Raw genomic sequence first — 22,952 nt, 5'->3', positions numbered from 1 at the left:
AAAAAGTAGTTACACTTGCTATGCTTTGGGATATTTAACTACTCCCTGGCTTTTGAGTATGCCTCCGTTTCTCTCTGTCCTCCTATTATACATACTCTGGGAAGAAAATCTGGTTGCACTAGCCATAAGTCAACAGGTACGCCCTGATTAAAACAATCCAGATAATAACTATAATCATAAAATAACAAAGGTTGGAAAAAACCTCCAAGATCATCTAGTCCAATCAACATATCACCATCATGCCCACTAAACCATCTCTCTCAGTGCCACATCTTCCCTTTTCTTGAACACCTCCATATACAACGACTCCACCAGCTTGTTCCAATACCTCACCACTCTTTCTGAAAATAAATTCTTCCTAATATTCAACAGGAACTTTCCCTGGCACAACCTCTCATCCTACTGCTAGTTACCTGGGAGAAGAGGCTGACCCCTACCTTGCTATAACCTCCTTTCAAGGAGCTGCAGAGAGTGATAAGGTCTCCCCCTGAGCCTCCTCAACTCCAGACTGAACAATCCCAGTTCTTTCTGCCACTCCTCATAAGACTTGTGTTTCAGACTGACTTTTCACAGCTTTGCTGCCTTTCTTTGGACACACTCCAGGGCATCAACATCTTCCATGTTGTGAAGGACCCAGAACTGAACACAGCACTTCAGGTGTGGCCTCATCAGAGCTGAGTACAGGAAGATGAACACTTCCCTGCTCCTGCTGGCTGTGCTGTTTCTGATATAGGCCAGGATGCCCTTGTTCTGTGTGGCCACCTGAGCATACTGCTAGCTCATGTTCAGCCAGCTGTTGACTAGTGCTCCCAGATCCTTCTCCAGCAAGCTGTTTTCCAACCACTCAGTTCTAAACCTGAACTACTGCACTTGGTCTTCGTGAACGTCATACCATTGGCCTCAATCTACCAATCCAACCTATCTAGATCCCTCTGTAGAGACCTCCTACCCTCGTGCAGATCAACACTTCCTCCCAGTTTGGTGTTATGTGCAAACCTACTGATGGTGCACTCTATTCCCTCATCCAGATCATCAGTGAAGATATTGGTAACATACATTATAAGTAGATGTGATCTAAATTAATTGTAAAGAAGAATAAGAAATTATTTAAGGTCCTTTTTATCCACATATTCATTAGGATAAAATTTTGCTGTTATTTTGTTTTGCAAGCATAGGAAGGATACTGTTACAGAACTTGATTATGCAATCCCTGTAATGATATTCAAAGACATGCTATTCCTAAGTGAACTTGCTGCTATTCAAAGACTTGGTTGTAAGGAGAGCTGGCAATGCAAACTCCAGGATGTGTGATCCAGGGGCATTATTTCAGTGTTTCCTACAATGTTAGGTGGCGAAAGCCACTTCACTTTGAGCCATCAACTGCAGATGAGGTCCTAGAAATCTTACTTTTACACTAAGATCTGCTGAATAGCAATCCTAGTTTAATTAAATCTGGGGTAGATTCAGTCCTCTTGGGGACTCAAACATAGTGAAGATATTGTTTCATAACTAGGACACTGCCTGACAGAACCTTAGCAGAAAAAAACTACAGCTGGCTGTAAACCAGGAAACATAATCAAGACAGAGATTTGAAAGAGATTCAGACTCCTGATCTGAGTTAACCACAGCTGGAGTCTGGACTATAGAGGTTGAGCTCATGTTTTTAAGTAAAGCTAGCCAATGTTGGAGTTAGTTTGCTCATTTAGCTGAAGCAATTGATTATTCAAGCCAGGTATTTCTTTGCTGAAAAATGTCAGAGAAGATATATAGAACTGTAGATCCTAGTGAGAAAAAACATAGTTCAGAAATTGTCATCGAGCACGTAACCTCCTTAATGTAATAATTAAGGATAAGGTCTATTTCCAACCTTCTGAATTTACAGTACTATGTACTGAGAGAGAAGATGGTAATTTTATCTGATACTTCTTCATATACATTTAGCAAGCAGAAGATAAATTGCTGCAATTTATTTTGATCTCACTCTGGGTTGTCTCAGTCATGTTTTACGTCTTTCTTCTCAGATGTTTATCTCATTTTCTTTCTTATATCTGCATTAATAGCAAGCTATAGAAATATGCCATTGCAAGAAGTTTCTGTATTAGAACAGTAAAGCATGTACTTGTCAGAATTACTGTATGCATTTAGGGAAAATAGTTGCAATTAAACTCTAATTATAATTTAAGATTAATTAAATGACTAACAATAAAGATTGCATCTTTATTTTTCTGCATTCACCAGGCAGCCTTCTCTGGCCTTGTACGTGAACCACCCGATACTCTACAAGGCCACAGGAAAGAGTTTATCTAAACAAAGTCATCTGTTTTCTTAAAAAATAAAAATAAAAAAAATGCATGAATGTTTGCCAGGTGAGGAAGCTGCAGTTTGAAGTCTCTCCTTTAGCAAAAATTGTCAAGGTAAAAGAGGAAAATACACCTGAAATACACATTTTTAAAATGTAATAAAAAACTACAAACTGCATATGTCAATATCACTTATTTCTCATCTGGGGAAACTCAAATAGCCTTTTTCTTCAATGTTTACGCTCATCCTTGACTCATTTCTTTAAGGCTATCAGAAAAGTATATTGTGTCCAGTGTTCCAATTGCAGGAACTCAAAAGAGCCTCCAGTTGTGCACAGGAACTCTTACGGGAAGACACACTGAAGCATCACAGAGGGAACAGTACATCTTGAGTTTCCAGGACGTTCTCACTTTGTGGATTCAGACACAAATGGCATCAACTTAGATTCAATACCAGTATTTTAAATTAGAGTCTACATCCAGAAACAGCATGGGGAACTGTCAGCAAGCTCTCCATATTTGGAGGCTTAATAATAGAGAAAGAAGAAAGGATAGATCAATAGACTTTTTTTCCCCCACAGACTAAACCTTCCCTGAAAACAGGTACCATGACAGTAACATATTACTGAATATTTAACTACATTGCATTTTTTTTTAATCACCTCAGCCCTAAGAAGCTAATATTTCAGTGATGAGTACTGCACAAGACATGACTAATGCAATTTAATGCACTTAGAAGTCTTGATAAAAATAACCATTTATCAAAGAAAGCTTTTTAGTTAAAAAAAAATCTTTATGAGTTTGAATATTCTTACAGCCTTTGCAAAGTAAAATCAAGTTTCACTCAAATTAAGACTTTAAAAGCCTTCAAAAACATTATTCAAAAACATTTTGATGTGCTGAATTGTTAGCCACTTTTTAAGTGACATCAAAGTAGTAGGAAATTAAAATCTTAGGAATACTTCAAAATATCCTATTTTGATTACTTGAACTGGTACCAAACTGTATGGAACAGTTGTATTCAGAAACGTGAGTCTGTCATCATCTCTGCTCCTAGACATTAAATTTTCTTAAGCACAGCGTAAAAGAAGCAAAGTTTAGGGGAAAACATAATATCTAATGTTTAGTATCAAGCAAAATATGTGGAAGTGGTTTAATTTCCTTATCTTAGTTGTTCTAAGCAAAAACTAGCAATTCCAGGATTTTAAAATTGCTTCCTTGGCCTTTGCAAACTTCTGAACTTGTCATCTATTTAGTGATAGTTGGAATAAGCAAAGGCCACCACAGAATCAAGAACAACAGTTGAACAGCAAGGCTATCTTAAGCAAGTTACAGAACAGCGATAAAAGGATAACTTTTTATTACGTTTTGTATTTGTACGTATTAATTTACACACACACACACTATATAATCTGAACAAAGGAACCTTCTCCAGATACTAGAAAAACATCACCATTCCCTTAGCTAATCATGAGATTGCTCGTAATTGTGTCTGTGTACTGTTTTTTGTCAGTGAACTTTTTCTTAAGGTTCCTGTGCTTATTCTAAAGGAAATACAGCAAGAGAAAACTAGTGAGCAGTTTCAATCCTTCAAAATTATTCATAATCCAAAAAATTCACAAAAAACACAACCTATACAAGCTTATATGCAAAGGGCAACATTTTAAATTTGTATTGATTGCAAAAGCTCTTTAATGTTGAACAATTTTGAAAGTCTCCAATTAGCTGTGAAAGATCCTGTAACACATCCTATTCAATAAATTCATTATTAAAACTTGCCTTCGCCTTAATATATAAATCACACTGTATGTTAACAAAGAAACAGAAAGGTGCACTTCAGGTTGAGAGCTGCTCCTATCACATGCTTTTGACTTCATTCTCAACAGCATGTTTTTCACTTTATAGTGGAAGAAACTGTTTAAGAGAAACCTAGAGCAAAACAACAAAATACTGCTTTGAGACATCAAACACAGTACAGATGACTTCCCTCTGCCCAACCTACAGATTGGTCAATTTGGTTCATGAGTTTACAGTATTTGTTCTGAAAGAAAAAGAGGCCCCTACCCCTGAAGAGTGCTCCACAGCTGAAGTCAATGGGTAAATCATGATGATCATCTGTTAGGTTTAATAGTTTAGTGTGAACTTGTTATGGTTTTGTAATTTTGCCATTGATATTCCACATCATAACATCACGTAAAGCACAAACAATTAAAGAGTTAATACTCCAGTTCCATGGACTGACAAATTTCCAGATATCTGGTTCTCAAAGAAGAACAACCACATATCACAGGGGACCTCATGGTCAGAGAGGAAGGTACGTCACAGATGTCACGGGATCTCACTCTCGGACAGGAGCTCGCCCTCTCACTCACTGCCTGGCAGAGCGCATGGGTGTGCTTCCAAGCTATGTGCTTTCAGTTCAAAGTAGGCTTTTCGGTTTTGGAAAACACACTCTCTTATTTTATTTTATTTATTAGCCTAAATTTCAATTAGATTGTATTATATTGTGTTATCTTGTATTCCAATATCATAGTTAATAAAATAAGTTTTCCTCCTTAGATTGTTGCCGCTGTTCTGTTTTCTTCTCGAGCCCAGCTCCCATCTGCCCACCTTCCTATTTTTCCCTTCCCATTTTTGAGGGCCAGGAGACCCACGGGCCTACTGCCCCCTGTCACAGGCATAGATTGATCTAGATAACTCTGTGACAGAACTGCATCTCTGGTCTTCTGAACTGTATGACAACACAAAGTACTCTTTATCTTCCTATAAGCAGTGGAGATTTGTAAAAGCGAGCATATGGAGGAAGAAAGCATGAGGAAAATTCCTTCTTGTACTTCTGTATTTGAAACCTATTATAGGACACAGAGAGCCTCTACAATGGTTCCATCCAGCACAATGTACCAGAGACATCTCTATCAGCTATTGTACTTCGAATGATCTTTGCAGAAAGGCCCAGCTGAAAGTCTCCACACTGGTACTGATTTAACTTTTCAATGAGCTTACATATTGTAAAAATAATTCTGAAGCTCTTTTCAACATGTTTGTCTCAAGAAAAGCAGATCTGATAATTCACTTCCAGGAGATAACAATTTTCAGTAAACACTTCTTTTTCTTTCCATTTTAGGTAATATAATACAACTAAAGAATTTTGTATGATTAATTGAGTTGCGGAACAAAAGCATTTGTTCAAAAGACTGAATCTACTGTCAAAATGAGGCATAGATTTTAAAAGCAACAGGAAACATTAACAACCCTCTGTCTCTGAGTACATCCTGATCATACGGGAGAAGTGACAATTTGCTCCTATTTAAGAAGACCTATTTTCACCACAATTGTGGATGTACGAATTTGAAACCTTAAGCATTTATTTTTGTGCCAATAACCAATGTGCTTTTGGTCTCTCCACAATTCCATCCAGAGAGAAAATAAGATTCACATATGTTTCTAGGACAGAAATGGAGCAATTTCGCCAATCAAACTGCCAAAAATGCAGTGTCTTTCAGAGTATTACTCAGATACACGAACATAGCACCCTCACTTTTAGTACTCTGCACTGACTACCTAGTGAAAGATTTGGGGGAGGAATGGAAAAAGAGGATTTCTTATCTTAAGAAAAAACAACAGATTTGCCAAATATTCCACAACCATTTTTAAGGTTTCTGTGAAAAACATTTATTGTTTTTCATTCTGTTCCAGTAAATAACTGACCAGGTTTTCAAAGTCAGTTGATTGCCTGGTATCCCTACCCGTTGCTGTGATTCTCTCACACTGAAGTGCTTCAGTAAAAACAGAACTCTCTGGGGAAAAGGCTCAGTGAACAATGACAATGTTATGCAGTCTGAAAAGCTAAGTTACTGAACTGCACATCCTAACACAGCTGCCAGACTCTGCCACACTTGAAAGGCCTCTGCAAGCTCAGTGCTCTACTTGCCAGGAGAGTATCAGATGCTTTTTGAGACGGTCAATAACTACAATAGCCACGTAAAGCAAAGGAATAAGAATTAAAGTGACTAACTGAAGGTTACTTTGTCTGTGATTACAGCTTACTAAATCCTATAGCACAGTATCTTCAGTTCTTTAAAAGTCAGTTATTTTTACATTGCAAGGAGAGGTAAGAAAATGAATCTGCGTCAGAAAGATGGCACATTCAACAGCAAAGATTTAAATGTATCAAAGAATACTTGCACATTTCTGCTTTCAAATACCCATCTTCAGACATTTTAGTTTTTATTTGAACAGAGGATGACCTGCAGTATTACTAAGTTGACTAAGAATTATAGGGCAGGAACTCAGGAAAAAGTAATTTTGGCAACCATCCAGTAGGATGAACCTAATCACTGGCCTTCAAATAGCTTTCCCTCTTGTACATAGAAGAACTCTTAGCATGTAGTGTTATCTGAACTAAATGTGGAAAAAAAGAAGTCATCTAAGGATGCAGTTAATCTGGAACTTCAATTCTAATCTGATTTGAAAACTAATTATGATCACAACTAAATTAAAAGTTTCTGGGAACTTTGACTACTGTGGATTCTGGAAAAATGATGCTACAATAACAAGGTCCTGCTTAGATATTATCTCACTGATTTGATCTACTATAATTTCAAAATAATGACAACTTTTCTTGGCTGTTTGGACAATAAAATCAAACTGGATTACTTTCTTTGCTGTAACAATTACATGAAACAAAGACAAATTAAGTCAAATTAACTTGTTTCAGACACGCTGTAATAAATGGTATGTTCTACATACATATGCTAGATCGCCAGACTAATTATGCTTCCATAATCTTTCACACTGCATTATCTCTTTCCTGACAACTTTATAATTCAATCAATACATTTTTTTTAAATAGAAATCAGATACATGCACTATTTTTACAGAGAGTTCAAGATTTCATAATACCATATGTTAAACTTTCTATCCAACACATTAAATCCCGGTATCCTGTGGAGACTTAATCACATTAGAGCGCTAAGTATACGTAATACTTCTAGTTATTGATGTGCTGGAGAAAAAGAAGTAACCTTAGCTTTCTGACATGATTTCATGCTCATACACCAACTAGACAACTGTCACATGGTGGCTAGCTATGCTGCTCTTCACTTCACTGTTAAGTGAAATACTAATATGCATACATGTCTGAAGTTAAGTTAAAGGTTTGCCAGTTATTTTGGTTTGCAGAATTTCATTAGAAAAAATAAAAATCCTTAGGATTTCAGGCTCTAGGACACAGATTCCTGTCCAAGATAAATGACAACAGATCTCTGATTCCTGAAATGGATGAATTAACAAGCAAATGAAAGTCAGCATAACCTAATAAAACTGTTCAAAATTATACCTAAGAATGTGGCTGCTATGTGTACTTTTTGGACCTCTGTGAACATAGTTCTGATATTTACTTATTAACATATCAGAACTATTCCAGAGGCAACAGAACATTGCCTAATATTAAATGCTAATGCACTTCTGCATGGCGTTTCATACATCCAGACACACTTCGTTCATACATCAAACCTCAAAACATAGAAAACTCTATTTTGAAAGGGACATCTGGAGGTCATCTGTCCAAATCCTGCTCAAAGCACGTACTTAGGATGACATATGCACCTAACATCCTGTTGCCTTGACACCCAGCATAAAATATTTATGAAAAATAAAATCTTATTTTGGCACCCACTGATCATATTTCCACTGACTGTTCCACTTTGTCAGAGAAAATGCAATGACTTACCAAATTGGTAGCCGTGTTATTTTGCAGGCTTTTGCTTACTGGTCTGTAAGCCCTGTTGGCAAATGGGAACAAAATATTACAAAAAATATCAGAAGTCCCAGGATCTACAAAGACCTGAAATTTTACTCTGATAATTTCATTCCACTTGATAACAAAGTTTTAAGTCCTTTATAGCAAATGGAGACAAGGATATTTTGTAAGAATCTACTTCCCAGTACAGGAAAGATGTGGTGCTCTTGGAGCAGGTCCAGAGGAGGGCCACTAAGGTGATCAGGGGACTGGAGCACCTCTCCTATGAGGAAAAGTTGAGGGAACTGGGCTTGTTTAGCTTGGAGAAGAGAAGGCTCTGGGGAGACCTCATTGTGGCCTTCCAGTATTTGAAGGGAGCATATAAACAGGAGGGGGAACGGCTGTTTATGAGGATGGATAGTGATAGGACAAGGAGGAATGGTTTTAAACTACCATGGGGAGGTTTAGGTTAGATATTAGGAGGAAGTTTTTCACCCAGAGGGTGGTGACGCACTGAACAGGTTGCCCAAGGAGGTTGTGGATGTCCCATCCCTGGAGGCATTCAAGGCCAGGCTGGATGTGGCTCTGGGCAGCCTGGTCTGGTGGTTGGCGACCCTGCACACAAGATGGGGGTTGAAACAAGATGAACATTGTGGTTCTTTTCAACCCAGGCCATTCTATGATTCTGTGACTGTCAGCAAATTATTTTTATTTATATCATTAAAACTTGTCATTCTAATTTGTTCAAAGAGAACACCAGTCTGATCTACTGATCACAGCTTTTGCATATCCAGAGTTCTCCATTTTCAGAAGGCATGAATCCAAGCATTAAAAAAAAGAGATATAATTGCATCAGAATTTTCTCATCCTAGGAGATGTTTGCAGACAAACAAATTTTTTGGCTGCCAGATCTTTTTACGATTTAAGACGAGGTTTTTGCACAGAGCCACTTATCCCTCACTACACTTGCAGTCACTATGACTAGAATCAGACTCCATGAACGGCGTACCTTAAGTACTCCTTGAGAAATTCTGACTGGCTTTCTTATCCAATGACCTTTTCTTAGACAAAACATACATATGCAAAAAAGAGAAATGAAGGAGCTCTGGAGTTTCTTTTTTTTTTTTTTTAGTTTTTTTTTTTTTTAATGGTTGTTTTAGGGTGGTTGGTTGGTTGGCTGTTTTTGGGGGAGAGAGATGAATTGTTCATTTGTTACTTATTTGTTTGGTTTTCTATGCATAGAATACAAAGGAGAAGTAATCAGCCACAGGAAAATGGCGCTCTGCTCAGTAGGGTGTTTGCCCAGAGGCACAAAACAAACAAACAAACATTCTTTGGAAAATGTTTGCATTCTTGTTGATACAAATTTGCTGTAGAAAAGTGCAGTCTCTGCCAACTGCGGCTTCCCTTCTCTGTCAGTAATGCTCAGCATAGTGCAGGTGGGAAGAGCAGAGCTTGCAGTGCTGCGTGCCCCCTTTTGAACCAAAGCAGAAGAGGTTGCAGCCTTGAGACCTGCTACTGAGTATCACATAATCTTTTGTCATTTCAATACCTGAGGACCACTTGCTACAGAGTCAAACCTTTCAGTTACTCTAGCCTTTGTATTAGTACATCCATAATTACCATAACCTACATGAAAAGACAACAGTAGCTTAATGACTAAGCTTACAGAAGGAAAAACAAACACAAAGCAAAAACGTAGTCCATATGTACATTAATACTTACATTTGCTAATACAGCCTCCTAGTGTCAGTGCAAGTCAGACCTGCACAGTACTCCATGGATCTCTCTCTGCAACTGTAAAGGCTTGTCTATGTCTGCTAAGATCTGTGTTTGTTTTCTGGCATTTATCAGTCATACTGAATGCTGGATGTTTCACATGCTAAAAGGTTTTCGTTGTTTGCTTTTTTTTTTTTTAGGGTTGTTTTTCTTTTTTTAATTCTGCATAGGATAAACACTATATTTCTCCAAGTTAAAACAATCTAGTAAACATCAGGGGAAAGACCTACATTTTATTTGAAAATCACATACTTCACAATTCCATTAATTTGGATTTTTTTTTTTTCAATTACAAGTGAGAACTTGTTTTGGAGAATTCATACAGTAATATTCAGTACTAACTAAAAATCTGTCTGTCTGGAGAGTGCAATACAGACACACTAAGCTCTTGTAAATGATAGCATTGCTTTCAAGAGCCTCAGGCTAGGATGATGGTCCTGAAGATGACTGTGAAGGCAACATTATGCATGTATGTCTTGGAGCTACTAAAGGTATTAAGAACCAAAAACAATCAGTTAACGCAAGAGGTAGTAACTGATCTCTTCTTGCAAGACAGCAACAGCATTATAGGTTAAACAAATTCTGAGACAGGTGGCTATTAGGCCATTATATGTAAAGTACAATAAGAGGATAATAAGAATAGATTGGTATTTCTATCAAAACATGAGCCTTGGAAAGCCTTTACTTTCCTCACATGATATGGATGATGTGGCAAACCACTGTTTAACAGTGTGGACTGAGATGTTACATTAGTGTCGGCCTTTGAAAATTTCTTCACTATGAGTGGGTAACCAAAGCATCCTTGGTCTTTGGAAGGCTTCTCCCAGCAGTATAAATGGAAAAACTAGGAATATTTGAAATCTGCAGCAAATACAACACTGCAGCTTGTGCTCTATTTGCTGCATGTAAATTTCAGCTTAAGTTGGGAAAATCTCATATTTATTACCTTTTCTTCCTCTGTCCTGGACTCCACATGATTTCTTTAAGTCAATACCATTGCCATGGGCAATGTAAGGTCAATGCTGTTGCAAAATTATTACAAGCCAAGGAGTTCAGTCAGTTTAAAGGCTATTATCACTTTCTTAATACAAGAAGCTCCAGGGAACAACTCTCAGCATTAGGTTTAATACTTTAAGGGACACCAGATCCCAATGACCATATGATATTGATGTTAAATCTGGCTTTAACTCCATTAGTATGCTTTTAGTGTGCTTTATTTAACTTCATGCTTTTTTGACAGATGAACTGTTATATATAAATATGTTTATTTATATATTTATATATATATAAACAAAACTTTACTTTGAGTTGATACTGACTTGATATGCTGTTGATATGCTCCTAGATAATTTTCCAATGACAATGAAAATAATTGACAACATCTGGAATATAAACACATCACAAGTTTGAAAGGCCATTTTTACGAACAGTATATCGTAACAGGGATAGTCTATACACATGTTAAGGATGTTTCATTAAATGTTTCTTTCATCATTATCTCACCTTGAATAATATTTTCTTATACAAAGTACACTGAGTACAAAATGATGCAAAACCTGTAATTTCTCTCATGACAGGAGCCATCAAATCTGGAGGGAAGTCTTCAAGAATGGTTCCCTGGAAGAAGCTGTCTGAAAATACAGCATTCGAAAAGCATCTAAGCAGCAAGTGCCACAGCAGTAAGATTCTATATAAGGCAGCAGCCAGAAAAAAATCCCTTGTCAGTTATAACATTGTTTGCTCACAGTCCTGTTCTTAATTGGCATAATATAATAAATATGCAAATTTAGTTGTTGTTAATGACAGCAGTTATTTCCCACTTTTGCTTTAAAACCCAATAGAGTTTCTGCTATATCTATCTCTTGTTTAGCTTGCACATAAGACCCATTACAAATATTCAAATTTTCCTGGACTTCTTCATCTGGTTATGAATTTGTTTCCTACAAATGAGTGCCAGATCAGTGTCATGGGATTCTTAACATAAGCACAGCAACAGCAGCAAAAATCAGGATCTGCTTCTTTTCTGCAGGGCTCCCTGAGGAACTATATCTGATGATTCAGATACCTAACTACTTGTTTATAGTGTTTGTATGCATGAAGCTGTGGGAAATGATAAAAGCTGGTACCTGGGGATAAAGGAATAAGAAAATAGAAAGATGACTGATCAAAGCAAATATTTCTGACAACTTGATTATAAAAAGGAACAGAAACAAACAAAAAACAGTTCTAGGTCACTTGCAGCAACACTTACCAAGAGTGACTGACTGGAAATTCATTGCATGGTAAAGCACGCTGCCTAAAGAATAGAATACTAGACTGTACTGCCTTTCACACATATGCTCCTTGGTCAAATCTCATTCACACTGTTTGCAGCCATCAGAATCTGTCATCAAATTAGCAGATTCAGGCAGTCCCCTTCCAATCCAAAGGAGAAAATAAATTCAATATAAATAAGGTAGGTAACGGAGAGATTGGAGTGGAAGGAGTTTCTCCCTATCTTCACACTGAGCTCACATAGCTGTTAGAGGCATATCCAGCTACCTGTAAAAAAAATTTTTCCTGAAAAATGCAAGTTAGTGATGCAGGGAACAGTGAAACCATTTCCCTGCTAAGAATTCATGTAGGAGGGAGAGACATCATGCAGATAGCCTAAGGAAAACACAGGGACATAGTAGTGCAATGTTAAGATTCTTCCATTCAAATCCTAATACCACTGCACTGAGAAACAATATCTCAGTAGAACTAATAGAAAACAAAGACTGCAGCAATGCCATTTCACAGCCACCCAACAAGATGCTCTTTGCATTTTGACTAACACTGGTGTGGTGATCAACAACAGAACTCCCAAGGAATGGACAGCGAGATAAGACTAAAGAAATCCCAAGTAAGATGTGTAAGTTTGCCAAGTATTTAAAAATATAACTGTTATAGACTCTTTTCCTCCAAGCCCTTGCAGTTCTGTGAAAGTCAGGAATGCAAACACCTATAAATGTGTTTATATAAATGTGTATAAATGCAAACACCTTATGTGTTTCATAAGAAACACAGCTATAATGTTTTTGATCATTTTCAACCAGTGTGTACAAATACAGCTCATCAATACTCACTGACAAATATGGCCTGTGACTATCTCTGCTTTCTGAATCATAATGGAAGAACGATCCTCCCACATCTAAAAGTAACAGAGACTAACACCGTACTCACTGCATCTTTTCTAAGTGCAATTTCATTTTTCTTGATTTTGTTTTTTAGTTTTTTGAGTGTTTTCTCCCTTCTGACTTCCCTACACATTCACCACACTATTTTCTTAACTAAACCGCCAATAGCTACCTTACTGGATTGGAGTATGCAGCTATCAGTCAAAACAGCAGTGAGGCGTTCTTGTGTGTTTCTCCTTGTTGTGTTACTTTCGTTATTTTTCTTTTTTAAAGAAACAACAAAAAGAAAACAAATCAGTGCTATTAACAGACACCAGGAACCTGAAACACATGGCATCTTCTTGTTCCATAGCAATTACACTGCAGATCACCAACAAATAACAAGCTATGAAAGACGTTCTTAGCCTATTTTACTGCATACACTGGAGATTTCTGTTCCCTGACACGTTTTGGGAACAAATTAAGTAGCTTTCTCTTGGTGTGAACAGAGATTATTTTCTATTGACTTCACAAACAGAGGAGTTGTGTTCCTTTTTTCAAGGACAGTAGTTCTCCAAAAGCCTTCACAATGAAAGAAGGTCAGGGTCATAATTCTCTGAGAAGTATTTCTCCTAAATTTCTCTCCAAGTTCCTTTTTCCCCTGTAGAAATTTACAGCTCAAGCATAGAGCTGCCTATATCTGATATATATTTTATTTCCAATAAAGAAACAAGTATTCAACAAAATGACAGTGGTGCGGAAAATTGCTTACAGGGCTTTGCAAAAAAAAAAAAATGATGTGATTAAGTAGTTGTATAATTTCCTATTATCAGATAGCACTTTTCTCAAATAGGATTGAGAAGGTAGAGACATGGTTTATTTGCAACCTTTTCTACTTTCATGTCAGTAACATTGTAAATAAAGCAGGCTTTGCATGAGAGGCTGTCAACAAAGCCGAATTTCTTAAAGGAATGACATCTTCCGTAACACATTGCAAAGTGATGTAAGCTTTGAATAAAAATACATCACAATTTAGGAGTAACAATACACTCTATTATTTAAGACCTTAATGACAATGGGATTTAGCAGTTAGTGTGAAGGATTAGGAAATAATATTTATAAATGCTTTTCCTTACTACTGACTTTCTCCTTACCAACAGTATTTGTGGGCTCATTTGAGAAGACAGTAAACTTAACGGACTCTTATATGTAATTCCAGAAAAGGCCTTCATCTCTAGTCAACATTCTCTATTCTATCAGAAGTAGAGTTCAGTTGTATTTACTTGGATGATGGGGTGTTATACTGACAAATGAAAACACAGCCGATAGGCAGTCTGCTAGCACATACATGTAATAGGCTTAAGAATTAAGAAGAGCTATTATCTAAAGTTGTATTAAAAATGATGATTGAATTGAATTCTGTTCCATGCTAGAAACTGAGTCCCTTGTGGGGCCTGGAAACATCAGATACATAGTTACAAACTTTGGTTTTTTTTTTTTATCTTTTTTTAGGAGGAAGTTTTTTACTCAGAGGATGGTGACGCACCGAACAGGTTGCCCAAGAAGGTTGTGGATGCTCCATCCCTGGATGCATTCAAGGCCAGGCTGGATGTGGCTCTGGGCAGCCTGGTCTGGTGGTTGGCGGCCCTGCACATAGCAGGGGCGTTGAAACTAAATGATCATTGTGGTTCTTTTCAACCCAGGCCACTCTATGATTCTATGATCTATTTGACGGGTGAGTACTGCTGAAATACAGAACCAAGGGAGAACTCAGAGGCAGAAAAGCATCCAGTCTTCATGTGCTGACTAGAAAGCAAAAGAACAAAGGTTCCTACCACAGTTTTTTAGAGTCAAGAGCATTACATGGTTTCCAAGCCTGTTGAGGGTCCCCACCAGTAGCAGCAATACATATTTAGAAATGAGTAGTGACTGTCTGTCTTAAAAACTAATTATGTTAATTCAATTATTTTACTATGGAGTTTTGTAAAATGAAACAAAACCTTTGCAAATGGGCTGATGACATGAACAGTGAGAGCAGTGTGCTCTCCATGACTTACGTACAAAGAATAGCTTTGCTGCTCTAAGACATTTAAAACTGCAGATTTCATCCAAAACTTCCTACCTTACTAGTGCTTGCATTAAAAGCAACAGGATTTCATTTGTCTGATCATTATGTTCTAAGAGTAGGTCTCAGATAAAGCAATGCTATCATATTTTGGCCTTTTGTGACTTCTTTTTTTCCTACTTGCTTCAGTGACATGTGCTGTACATTGAATGAATACTTGCGAAAAACATTTAAATTCTGGCATCTGTTCCTCTGTTAACTCACGCCTTCCTCCCTCAGCCTGTAGAGGAAGACCAAAAGAAGCAAGGCGAGCACAATGGAAGCAACACAAAGGGTTGAGCAGTAAAGAGCCGGGTGGCATTTCCCATTGAGTAGACAGGCATTAAACTCTGGTGCCATTTTCCACAGCCAAACACTACCAGCAGCAGCTGCCTGCCCTGGCCAGTGGCCACACACTAGCAAAGGGCATACCACACAACAAGGAGCACCAGTCCACTGCCCCCTAACATGTTTGTCCATAAACAGCTTTATATCCCATCTAGGGTGCAGCCCACAGTAACACAAGTATGAGGTCTGAAAAGTCATGGGTTTTTTTTTGTCTTGTTGTTGGTTCGATATTGCTATTAATGTCCTGCAGAGCACAAGTCAGTGGAAGGAGGTGAGTGTCCACCCCGATGAAGGCAGTATTGAGGAACCTTCTGGAAGGACAGACAGTTCTAGAAAGCCCCACCAACACCCCCACGTGACTGAGCCACGCACAGCCAACACTTGCATTGGAAACACCTGTGACAGGAAATCAAGCACCACTAGGACAACACCAGGCCATTCTGAGAGAAACATCGGTACCGCCACAACATCTGTGAGAAGGCGAGCCTCAGAAGCAGCTCTCATTACCTTTGCTGGAGGTGCTCAGACAGCAGCCCACCATCTCCTGCCTTTTCCGTCCCCGCCCGCTCTGCCTCGCGCCCTTGCCGGAACGGCGCTTCCCGCCTATTTGCGCGCCATTTGCTCTTAAAGCGGCCACACGGGGGCGGTCAGGTGCAGAAAATGGCGGTATTTGCTGCGGCGTGGAGCTGGTAAACCGTGAAGGGAGAAAAAAAAAATCACTACATTTTTAATTTAGAGACGTTTGTTAGAGAAAAGGAGCTCGTAGGAGGAAAGTATGAAAAAGGTTTTAGAATGATGATGATAAAGTTCTGCATAAAATCTGATCCCGTGGCAGCTGGGAGCAGAGGTGACCTTCCTGAGGAGACTTCCTCTGCTGCAAAGGAGGCAGCTGCTTTGTGCAGAGAGGAAACCTTATCAACAAAGCCTAAAACTTTGGTTTTGTCTGGGGAAGACAGTGCATGAATGGTAATGAGCCTCCTTAAGACACCTGATGGAGGGTTGGGATGCCTGCAGAGCATGGGCTGGAAGGAGCTCACCCACCTGTGAGCGCTCCTAGCTTCACACAGCCAAATGACACCTGTGTCTGGGCAGCACGGCCTCAGGGCTCATCCAGCGCAGCTGCTGGTGGGAGCTCTGAAAATTGTAGCCTTGTGTTTTCGATCTAGATATAGAATTGGTGGTACATTTCTGACTGCTGCTTTGTTCATATCTCAGTTTTGCTGAATGCCCATTTCAATGGGTTGACAGGTATTCTAAGAGGAGGTGAAACTCAGGAGGATGACAGAAAACATGCGAGGGAGGCTGGTGTGGCTGATTGTGCCTTATCGTAATGGCCTTTCCTCCTGCAGAGCCAAGATAAGGCATGCCTGCTGTTTAGAGACCACTCACTGCAGCTGTAATGTTACACAAGTAAGTGTTTATTGATTACAGTGTCAGAATTGTTGCATGTAGTCTCCGTTCGCTCGTCCGGTGTTCGTCCTCTGTCCACATGTAGGGCTTACTGCTGGGCGAAACCGACCCTTTACCAGGTCGGGGCCAGATGCTCACCCAGACCCCAGGAGTAAGTGAGGCAAATGGCGTTTATTCACTACTAAACACAGCTTATATACATTTTTACCTAGATAACCGTGCTGTCATGTCCCACTCTGATTAGTTCACACCAGATAACATTGTGCCTTATTTGGCCGTTTCCACATTCTTTTATCATCCTTCTTCTTCTCCTGTTTTCTCTGCAACAAGGTCAGCACGATAGCACTATCTCTCTATGTTTAGGGAGAGGCCTGTCCCGTACATCCCGTGCCCCCGCAAGACGCCTACTACAACATCTCCCCCTCCCTAAGCTAAATACTACTTACACACACACCTAACCCGTACATCGCGAAGCAGCGCAAAACGCCTAATCCTAAATATATTTCAGCACACTATTCCTACTATTTTCTACTACAGTTCTTAAGCAATCATCAGAGCAACAGGGAATTCTTTTCCGTGCTCGGCCAAGCCTTGCCCCGTTACAGCACGAACGCAACAACCTAAACCCTCTATAATTTTTCACGCAATCTATGATACTCAATGTGATAGTCAAAAGTCTTGTCCATCATTCGTTGAAGGCAGTTCTGCAAGCATCCTACAAAGCATGGAAGACAGATTAGAATACACACAAAGATTGCAAATCCTACTGCGAGAGCTTTAAGCAATTGCTTTAACCATGAACCCGTTCCCCCAAACAGTCCGTCCAGCCAGCTTCCAAAGGGATCACGCTCTTCTTTAATTTTCTGCATATGTTCTTGTGTCCATTGTAGTTGTTTGTGACACTCTGTAATCGCCATGGACACCATAAACATCGGCAACATCGGAAGTGTCAGCGTTGCAGGTGTAGTGCTCCTCTTGACGAGTGGTTCTTGATCCCATCGTCTGTCCCTCAGTTGTTCTGGAGTTGGCTTCGGTCTGCCAACGAAGAATTTCTGTAGAAAACTCGCACCTAGACTCAGTTTTTGCAGATATGCTACTTATATCTGGTATTACTTTTCGCGATGGTACCCACAGAATTTCCCAGATTCATGATATTTAACTGCTGCATACCCGACCACGGATACCCTTTAGCAAGCCCTTCCTGTGATCAGGAGGCCCTGACTGGCCTCCCCCACAGGGGCATTGTGCTCTAACATGGCCATACTGGCCGTATCGGAAACACAGCCCTTGCTGCTGCAGCGATCTTTGCTGTCGCAGGCCAACAGCTACGACAATAGCTGTGACTAGCCTTTCATTAGTTAAATGAGCCACCTTGAGCTTATCTAAGACATACTGAATAACTTCTCCCGAGGTATTAAGCGTACTTCGGCCGGCTCCCGAGGTATTAAGCGTACTTCGGCCGGCTCGCAGCAATGCCTTAACATTGTCATGCGATTTCTGCTGCAAGCAGTCAATGATCACTGGCCCTTGGGCCGGTACCAGGAGATCAGACCCCTCTGCAGCAGCTAAAAGCCTGTCTGTAAAGCTTTGAAAGGATTCATTCGGGCCCTGGGTAATATCTGTGCACGGAGTAGGTGGTTCGGCCTTATGCACAAGTTTATTAAACGCTTCCACCACTGCATCTGTGGCTGCTATTAGCTCCCCTGGCCTTAGTCTCGCTAGCTGGCCCTGGGGCGAAGCCACTCCCACGGCCTTCCCTGAAAGCCGCTGTATTCCGGTCCCATGCAGGGAGCAGCCCGGGCCGACCCCTGTCGCCCCGGCACGGCCCCCCAACTCGGCCACCCAGTCCGTCTCCCATAACGTATATTGAACCAGCCTGAGCACCATACGCATTAAGTTTGTGATGTCACGGGGGAAGAGAGGCCCCAGTGCAGCCAAAGTTTGTAGTGCATTTAATGTCAGAGGCGATTTCAGGCCTCTTTTATCCATAAATTCCACCAGGCGCGTAACACCCCCGGGGTCAGGCGGCACCCATTCGGGACCACGATCACTCACAATCACCCGGAATGCCTCTGGAACTATACCCTTTCCCAAAGCCTCCGATCTAATCCCATTCCAGTCCGTCATTTGATCCTTCCCCCTGCACTCAAAGCCAGTCCCTTCTTTCTCTTCTACACTATCACTCGCACTACCGCCCCTGGGAGTGACCAGAGACGGTAGGCTATGCCCCCTGTCCGCATTGGACGGACCTTTTGTCTGGTCCCTCCCCATGTGGGCACTAAGTTGATCCTGCCCGTGTAGATCACAGCTTCCTCCGCCCCCTTGAGTCAGGTAATACTGACGTAATTCTGATAAAGGATACAACGTTCCGCCTGAGGGGTGTGGATACGGGGGAGGGGGACGAGACAACGAACTTTCACTCTCTTGTTGTTTGTCTTCTTTTGAACTGAGCGCGGTCGGCTCAGCCGGCGCCATCCCGCCAACGGTCATTGGCGGCTCCGTCTCCTCTCGGCCCCTGCAAGAAACTGCTCCCGAACCCCCATCGGACCCGACCGGGTCCTGTGTCTCACCTCCTCCGCTGAGACCCAAAAGGTATCGAGCCTCCACCAATACCTTTCCCTCAACTCTGGCCGCTTTAAGGGCTCCTAATATCAGTCCCCACGTTTTAAGTTCCGTAGCCTTCTGACTGGCCATGGCGCGCTGGCATAGCACCGAGGTGAGCAAGTCCCACCTACTCGAATCCAAAACGTAGCGGGGAGAGTCCAGCTCCCCCAGCTCATTTAACAGCGACAAAACTGCCGCGATCTCCTTCCGGGAAGGAGCACATTTTCCAAAGTAGTCCTTACAAAACTGCACAAGTACCTTAATGACTTGGTCCATTGTTACGTATGCGACCTGCCGCCACCTCACAGGCTCTTAACCGCAATACGTCTTCCGTGCGCGACCTGCCGCCACCTCACAGGCTCTTCTCCGCGTCACGGGCACGCCGGGCAGCCACCCTCAGCAGACAGATCACGTCGGGGTCACCACTTGTTGCATGTAGTCTCCGTTCGCTCGTCCGGTGTTCGTCCTCTGTCCACATGTAGGGCTTACTGCTGGGCGAAACCGACCCTTTACCAGGTCGGGGCCAGATGCTCACCCAGACCCCAGGAGTAAGTGAGGCAAATGGCGTTTATTCACTACTAAACACAGCTTATATACATTTTTACCTAGATAACCGTGCTGTCATGTCCCACTCTGATTAGTTCACACCAGATAACATTGTGCCTTATTTGGCCGTTTCCACATTCTTTTATCATCCTTCTTCTTCTCCTGTTTTCTCTGCAACAAGGTCAGCACGATAGCACTATCTCTCTATGTTTAGGGAGAGGCCTGTCCCGTACATCCCGTGCCCCCGCAAGACGCCTACTACAACACAGAATATAAAGATTCTTTTCAGGTACTAATATCCTTGATCGCAAATACTTAACTGCCAGAGAGGATAGGAAATATGCCAATAATGATTTCAATTTATCAAATTTCTAAAATACCATCTAGTATACAGCTTAAAGAGGAAAACAAAACAAAAACAAAAACAAAAAAACCCGAAACACTATGCTTTCTGCTACTTTGGGTAATTTGTTAAGTTCATCCTTCAGTGCTGACTCTTGGATGCTGCAGATATACAGGCTGCTTAGATAATTTGCAAGTTCAATTTTTGTTCATGAGCTTTCAATTTGCCTTTGACAAGCAAAACCATTCATTGATTAAAACAAGACCCAAGGACATCTGAGTTAAAAAAGTATGATGTGTCACTTCTGCTATGTTCCTAACTGTTCTGCAGAAAACTAAGATGTGCATTTTTTTATTATTTTTTTTTAAGAATAAATTACATGTTTTGATCATGTTTTGTCAGTACCTCATCCCATCCACCTGTTACAACAGGGGAACATTACTACCTGGCTCCCAACATTTTCTTACATGTACTGTGCATAGATTTGATACTTAGAATAAATATGTCAATGTGAGACTCTCATCAGTATTTATTTACTGGTGGATGTGAAAGATGGTGTGATAAAATCAGCCACTCATAAAAAATGCAAAATTTGCGTGCAAGGTGTGATGACTAGCTCAGTTTATCTAGAGTGCTGCAGTTTTTGCTGCTTGTTGAATCACACCTGTTAGTAATTAGGTAGTATTTCAAAAAGTTTGTTATGTGGGAATTCTCAGTAGAGACTCAAATTCTCAGAATCTTCCTTTTGCAAAGTTGTACTGCCTGTGTGAACCTTGACTGCTTGTTATGCAGTATTCATAGATTTTTGTTGTTGTTGTTTCCTAGGCAACCACTCCAGGTTCCCCCCCAGAGCTCTTACTTTTTTTCTTCCCTGATTAAGATTTACGTGCTGCCTTTGGCTAATCTTACTTGTGGGAGTAGTACTAATTTTCACAGGTGTGATATTGATTAACATTTTATTTTCTCAAACAATATTAATTTCAGCATTTTATAAAGGATGACAGGATTACATGAATATTAACTTTGCTAAATTATAGATTCAGCCTCCTAATGTGGAAGTCATTCTAGTTTTCTCAAGGCAATTTTAATTTACACAACCGACTGACTGAATCCTACTAGTTTTGTTTTTCTCTATTTTTATGCAGACCAGCCGTAATTCACATATGCTCCTCTTGTCCTGAGCACTGCTAGGAATCTTTTTCAGTTACTTGATGGTGTGTTCTTGGTTATTGACTAATGTTTAACTCAAATATAAATGGCAAAGATGTTGCTGTTTACTGTGGCTACCACAAAGACCATAATATCTACAACCTGTCTTCTCTTGCCTTGGTCTTTGTGTAGATGAGCAGTTTGCACCTGAGCAATTTGCATCCAGTAAAATTTGACAAATTTTGCTCAGTGTTAAAGCAAACTGGGTATAGGACCCAGGACCAAACTGGGTATAGGAGAGATAGAACCACATCAGTGTGGTTCTAGGTGAACATTATGAACTTCTCTCTCGTGTTTTCTTGAAATAGATGCATTACTTCAGCGCACAGATAATCCCAAATTGAAATGATTCAAACTCAAAATCTGAATAATATCTGAATTCACTACTTGAATAAGATTTTTTTTTTTTTTTTTTTTTTTTTTTTTTTGGAGCATCTAGTGTTTCTTAAATTTAAAAAACTCACTTCAAGAATAATGGGAGACAATGAAACATAGCTCTGCTGGTTGAAAGTAATTCTGGATCATGAGTCCTTTTGTAAGTATTGAACTGAGCACTCAATAGGCTTTCCATTTGTATACTGCTTTAATATATATATACATGTTTTTTCCAATACCACTTGCAGTTGCCTTGTTTTCTTAGGTGGCTCTTCTGAGGTGAGCATTATACATAGTCAGTGAGCTTTATATGTTTCAGAATTGCTTCTAAAGCCTTTCTTTCATTCTAAAGTTCCTCTGTAGTGTATTGCACCACTTTCCAAATGGAATCTCATACTAGTCTTTTATGTACCTATGTAAATTGCTTTAATCTATTCCAGTGGCCACTGTGCTCAAACAGTATGACTACTGAATGAACAGCTTTTCTCCCTGAATTACTTTTTTATGCTGTTCTTGTCTACTGCCATGCAATGCAACATATGACCACCTTAAAGAAATGAGGTGTGCTTAAATTTGAAACATGATTTGATTCCTAAGAATCCTTGGAAATTCCTTGGAAACTGCCTATTGAAGGAAGAAATGTTTGCACAGGTTTCATTTGAAGCCTGAATGTGCCTTTCTAAGGCAGAAGTCAATTAAAAAAAAAAAAGTTTATAAAATGTTTGCTTCCATAAGAATGAAGATAAATCTGAACAACGATTAGTAATACCTAAAAATGGTAGTAAAATAGAAGGAAAAAGACCTGCAGGACCTACAGGACTTTTATACTTCAGGTGGGTGGAACTCATAATGATGTTTGCTTTTATCTCTATCCTTCAACTTATCCTCCCTTAAGAGGCTTCTGATCAACAAATGAGGAAATCACATGAGAAACAACTATGACTTCCCCACTTGCCATTCCAATTTAATATTCCTGGAAACTTCAAGTTTACTCTTAAGTATCTCAGTTTTTAGGAGGTCAAAACCAGGGTCTTTTCTCTCTCTATCCATGAAAATT

At 39.9% G+C, this 22,952-nt stretch overlaps 2 protein-coding genes across 4 annotated transcripts in view; one reads left to right on the top strand and one right to left on the bottom strand.

Annotated features, from left to right (window-relative positions):
- The window catches only part of CPPED1 (calcineurin like phosphoesterase domain containing 1), a 52,384-nt gene extending 47,526 nt beyond the window's left edge, over positions 1–4,858 (top strand). For all 3 annotated transcript variants that reach the window (XM_046900579.1, XM_046900578.1, XM_046900577.1), the window contains one exon: positions 373–4,858. The gene's annotated coding sequence lies outside the window, so the exon portion shown is untranslated. The remainder of the gene's footprint in view (positions 1–372) is intronic.
- Positions 1–19,713, bottom strand: part of LOC124417203 — an 86,606-nt gene extending 66,893 nt beyond the window's left edge. The window contains exons 1-3 of the mRNA XM_046900937.1: positions 18,273–19,713; positions 16,450–18,242; positions 15,916–16,094 (exon numbers count right to left, since the gene is read on the bottom strand). Coding sequence (XP_046756893.1) covers positions 17,974–18,242; positions 18,273–19,698 — 1,695 coding nt within the window. The 5' untranslated portion in view covers positions 19,699–19,713 and the 3' untranslated portion in view covers positions 15,916–16,094; positions 16,450–17,973. The remainder of the gene's footprint in view (positions 1–15,915; positions 16,095–16,449; positions 18,243–18,272) is intronic.
- Between the last annotated feature and the right edge of the window lie 3,239 nt (positions 19,714–22,952).

The sequence above is a fragment of the Gallus gallus genome, chromosome 14 (genome assembly GCF_016699485.2).
Source record: "Gallus gallus isolate bGalGal1 chromosome 14, bGalGal1.mat.broiler.GRCg7b, whole genome shotgun sequence".
Taxonomy (NCBI): Eukaryota; Metazoa; Chordata; class Aves; order Galliformes; family Phasianidae; genus Gallus; species Gallus gallus.
Note: the sequence above shows the minus strand (reverse complement) of the source record. Positions and strands in the feature narration are given on the sequence as shown.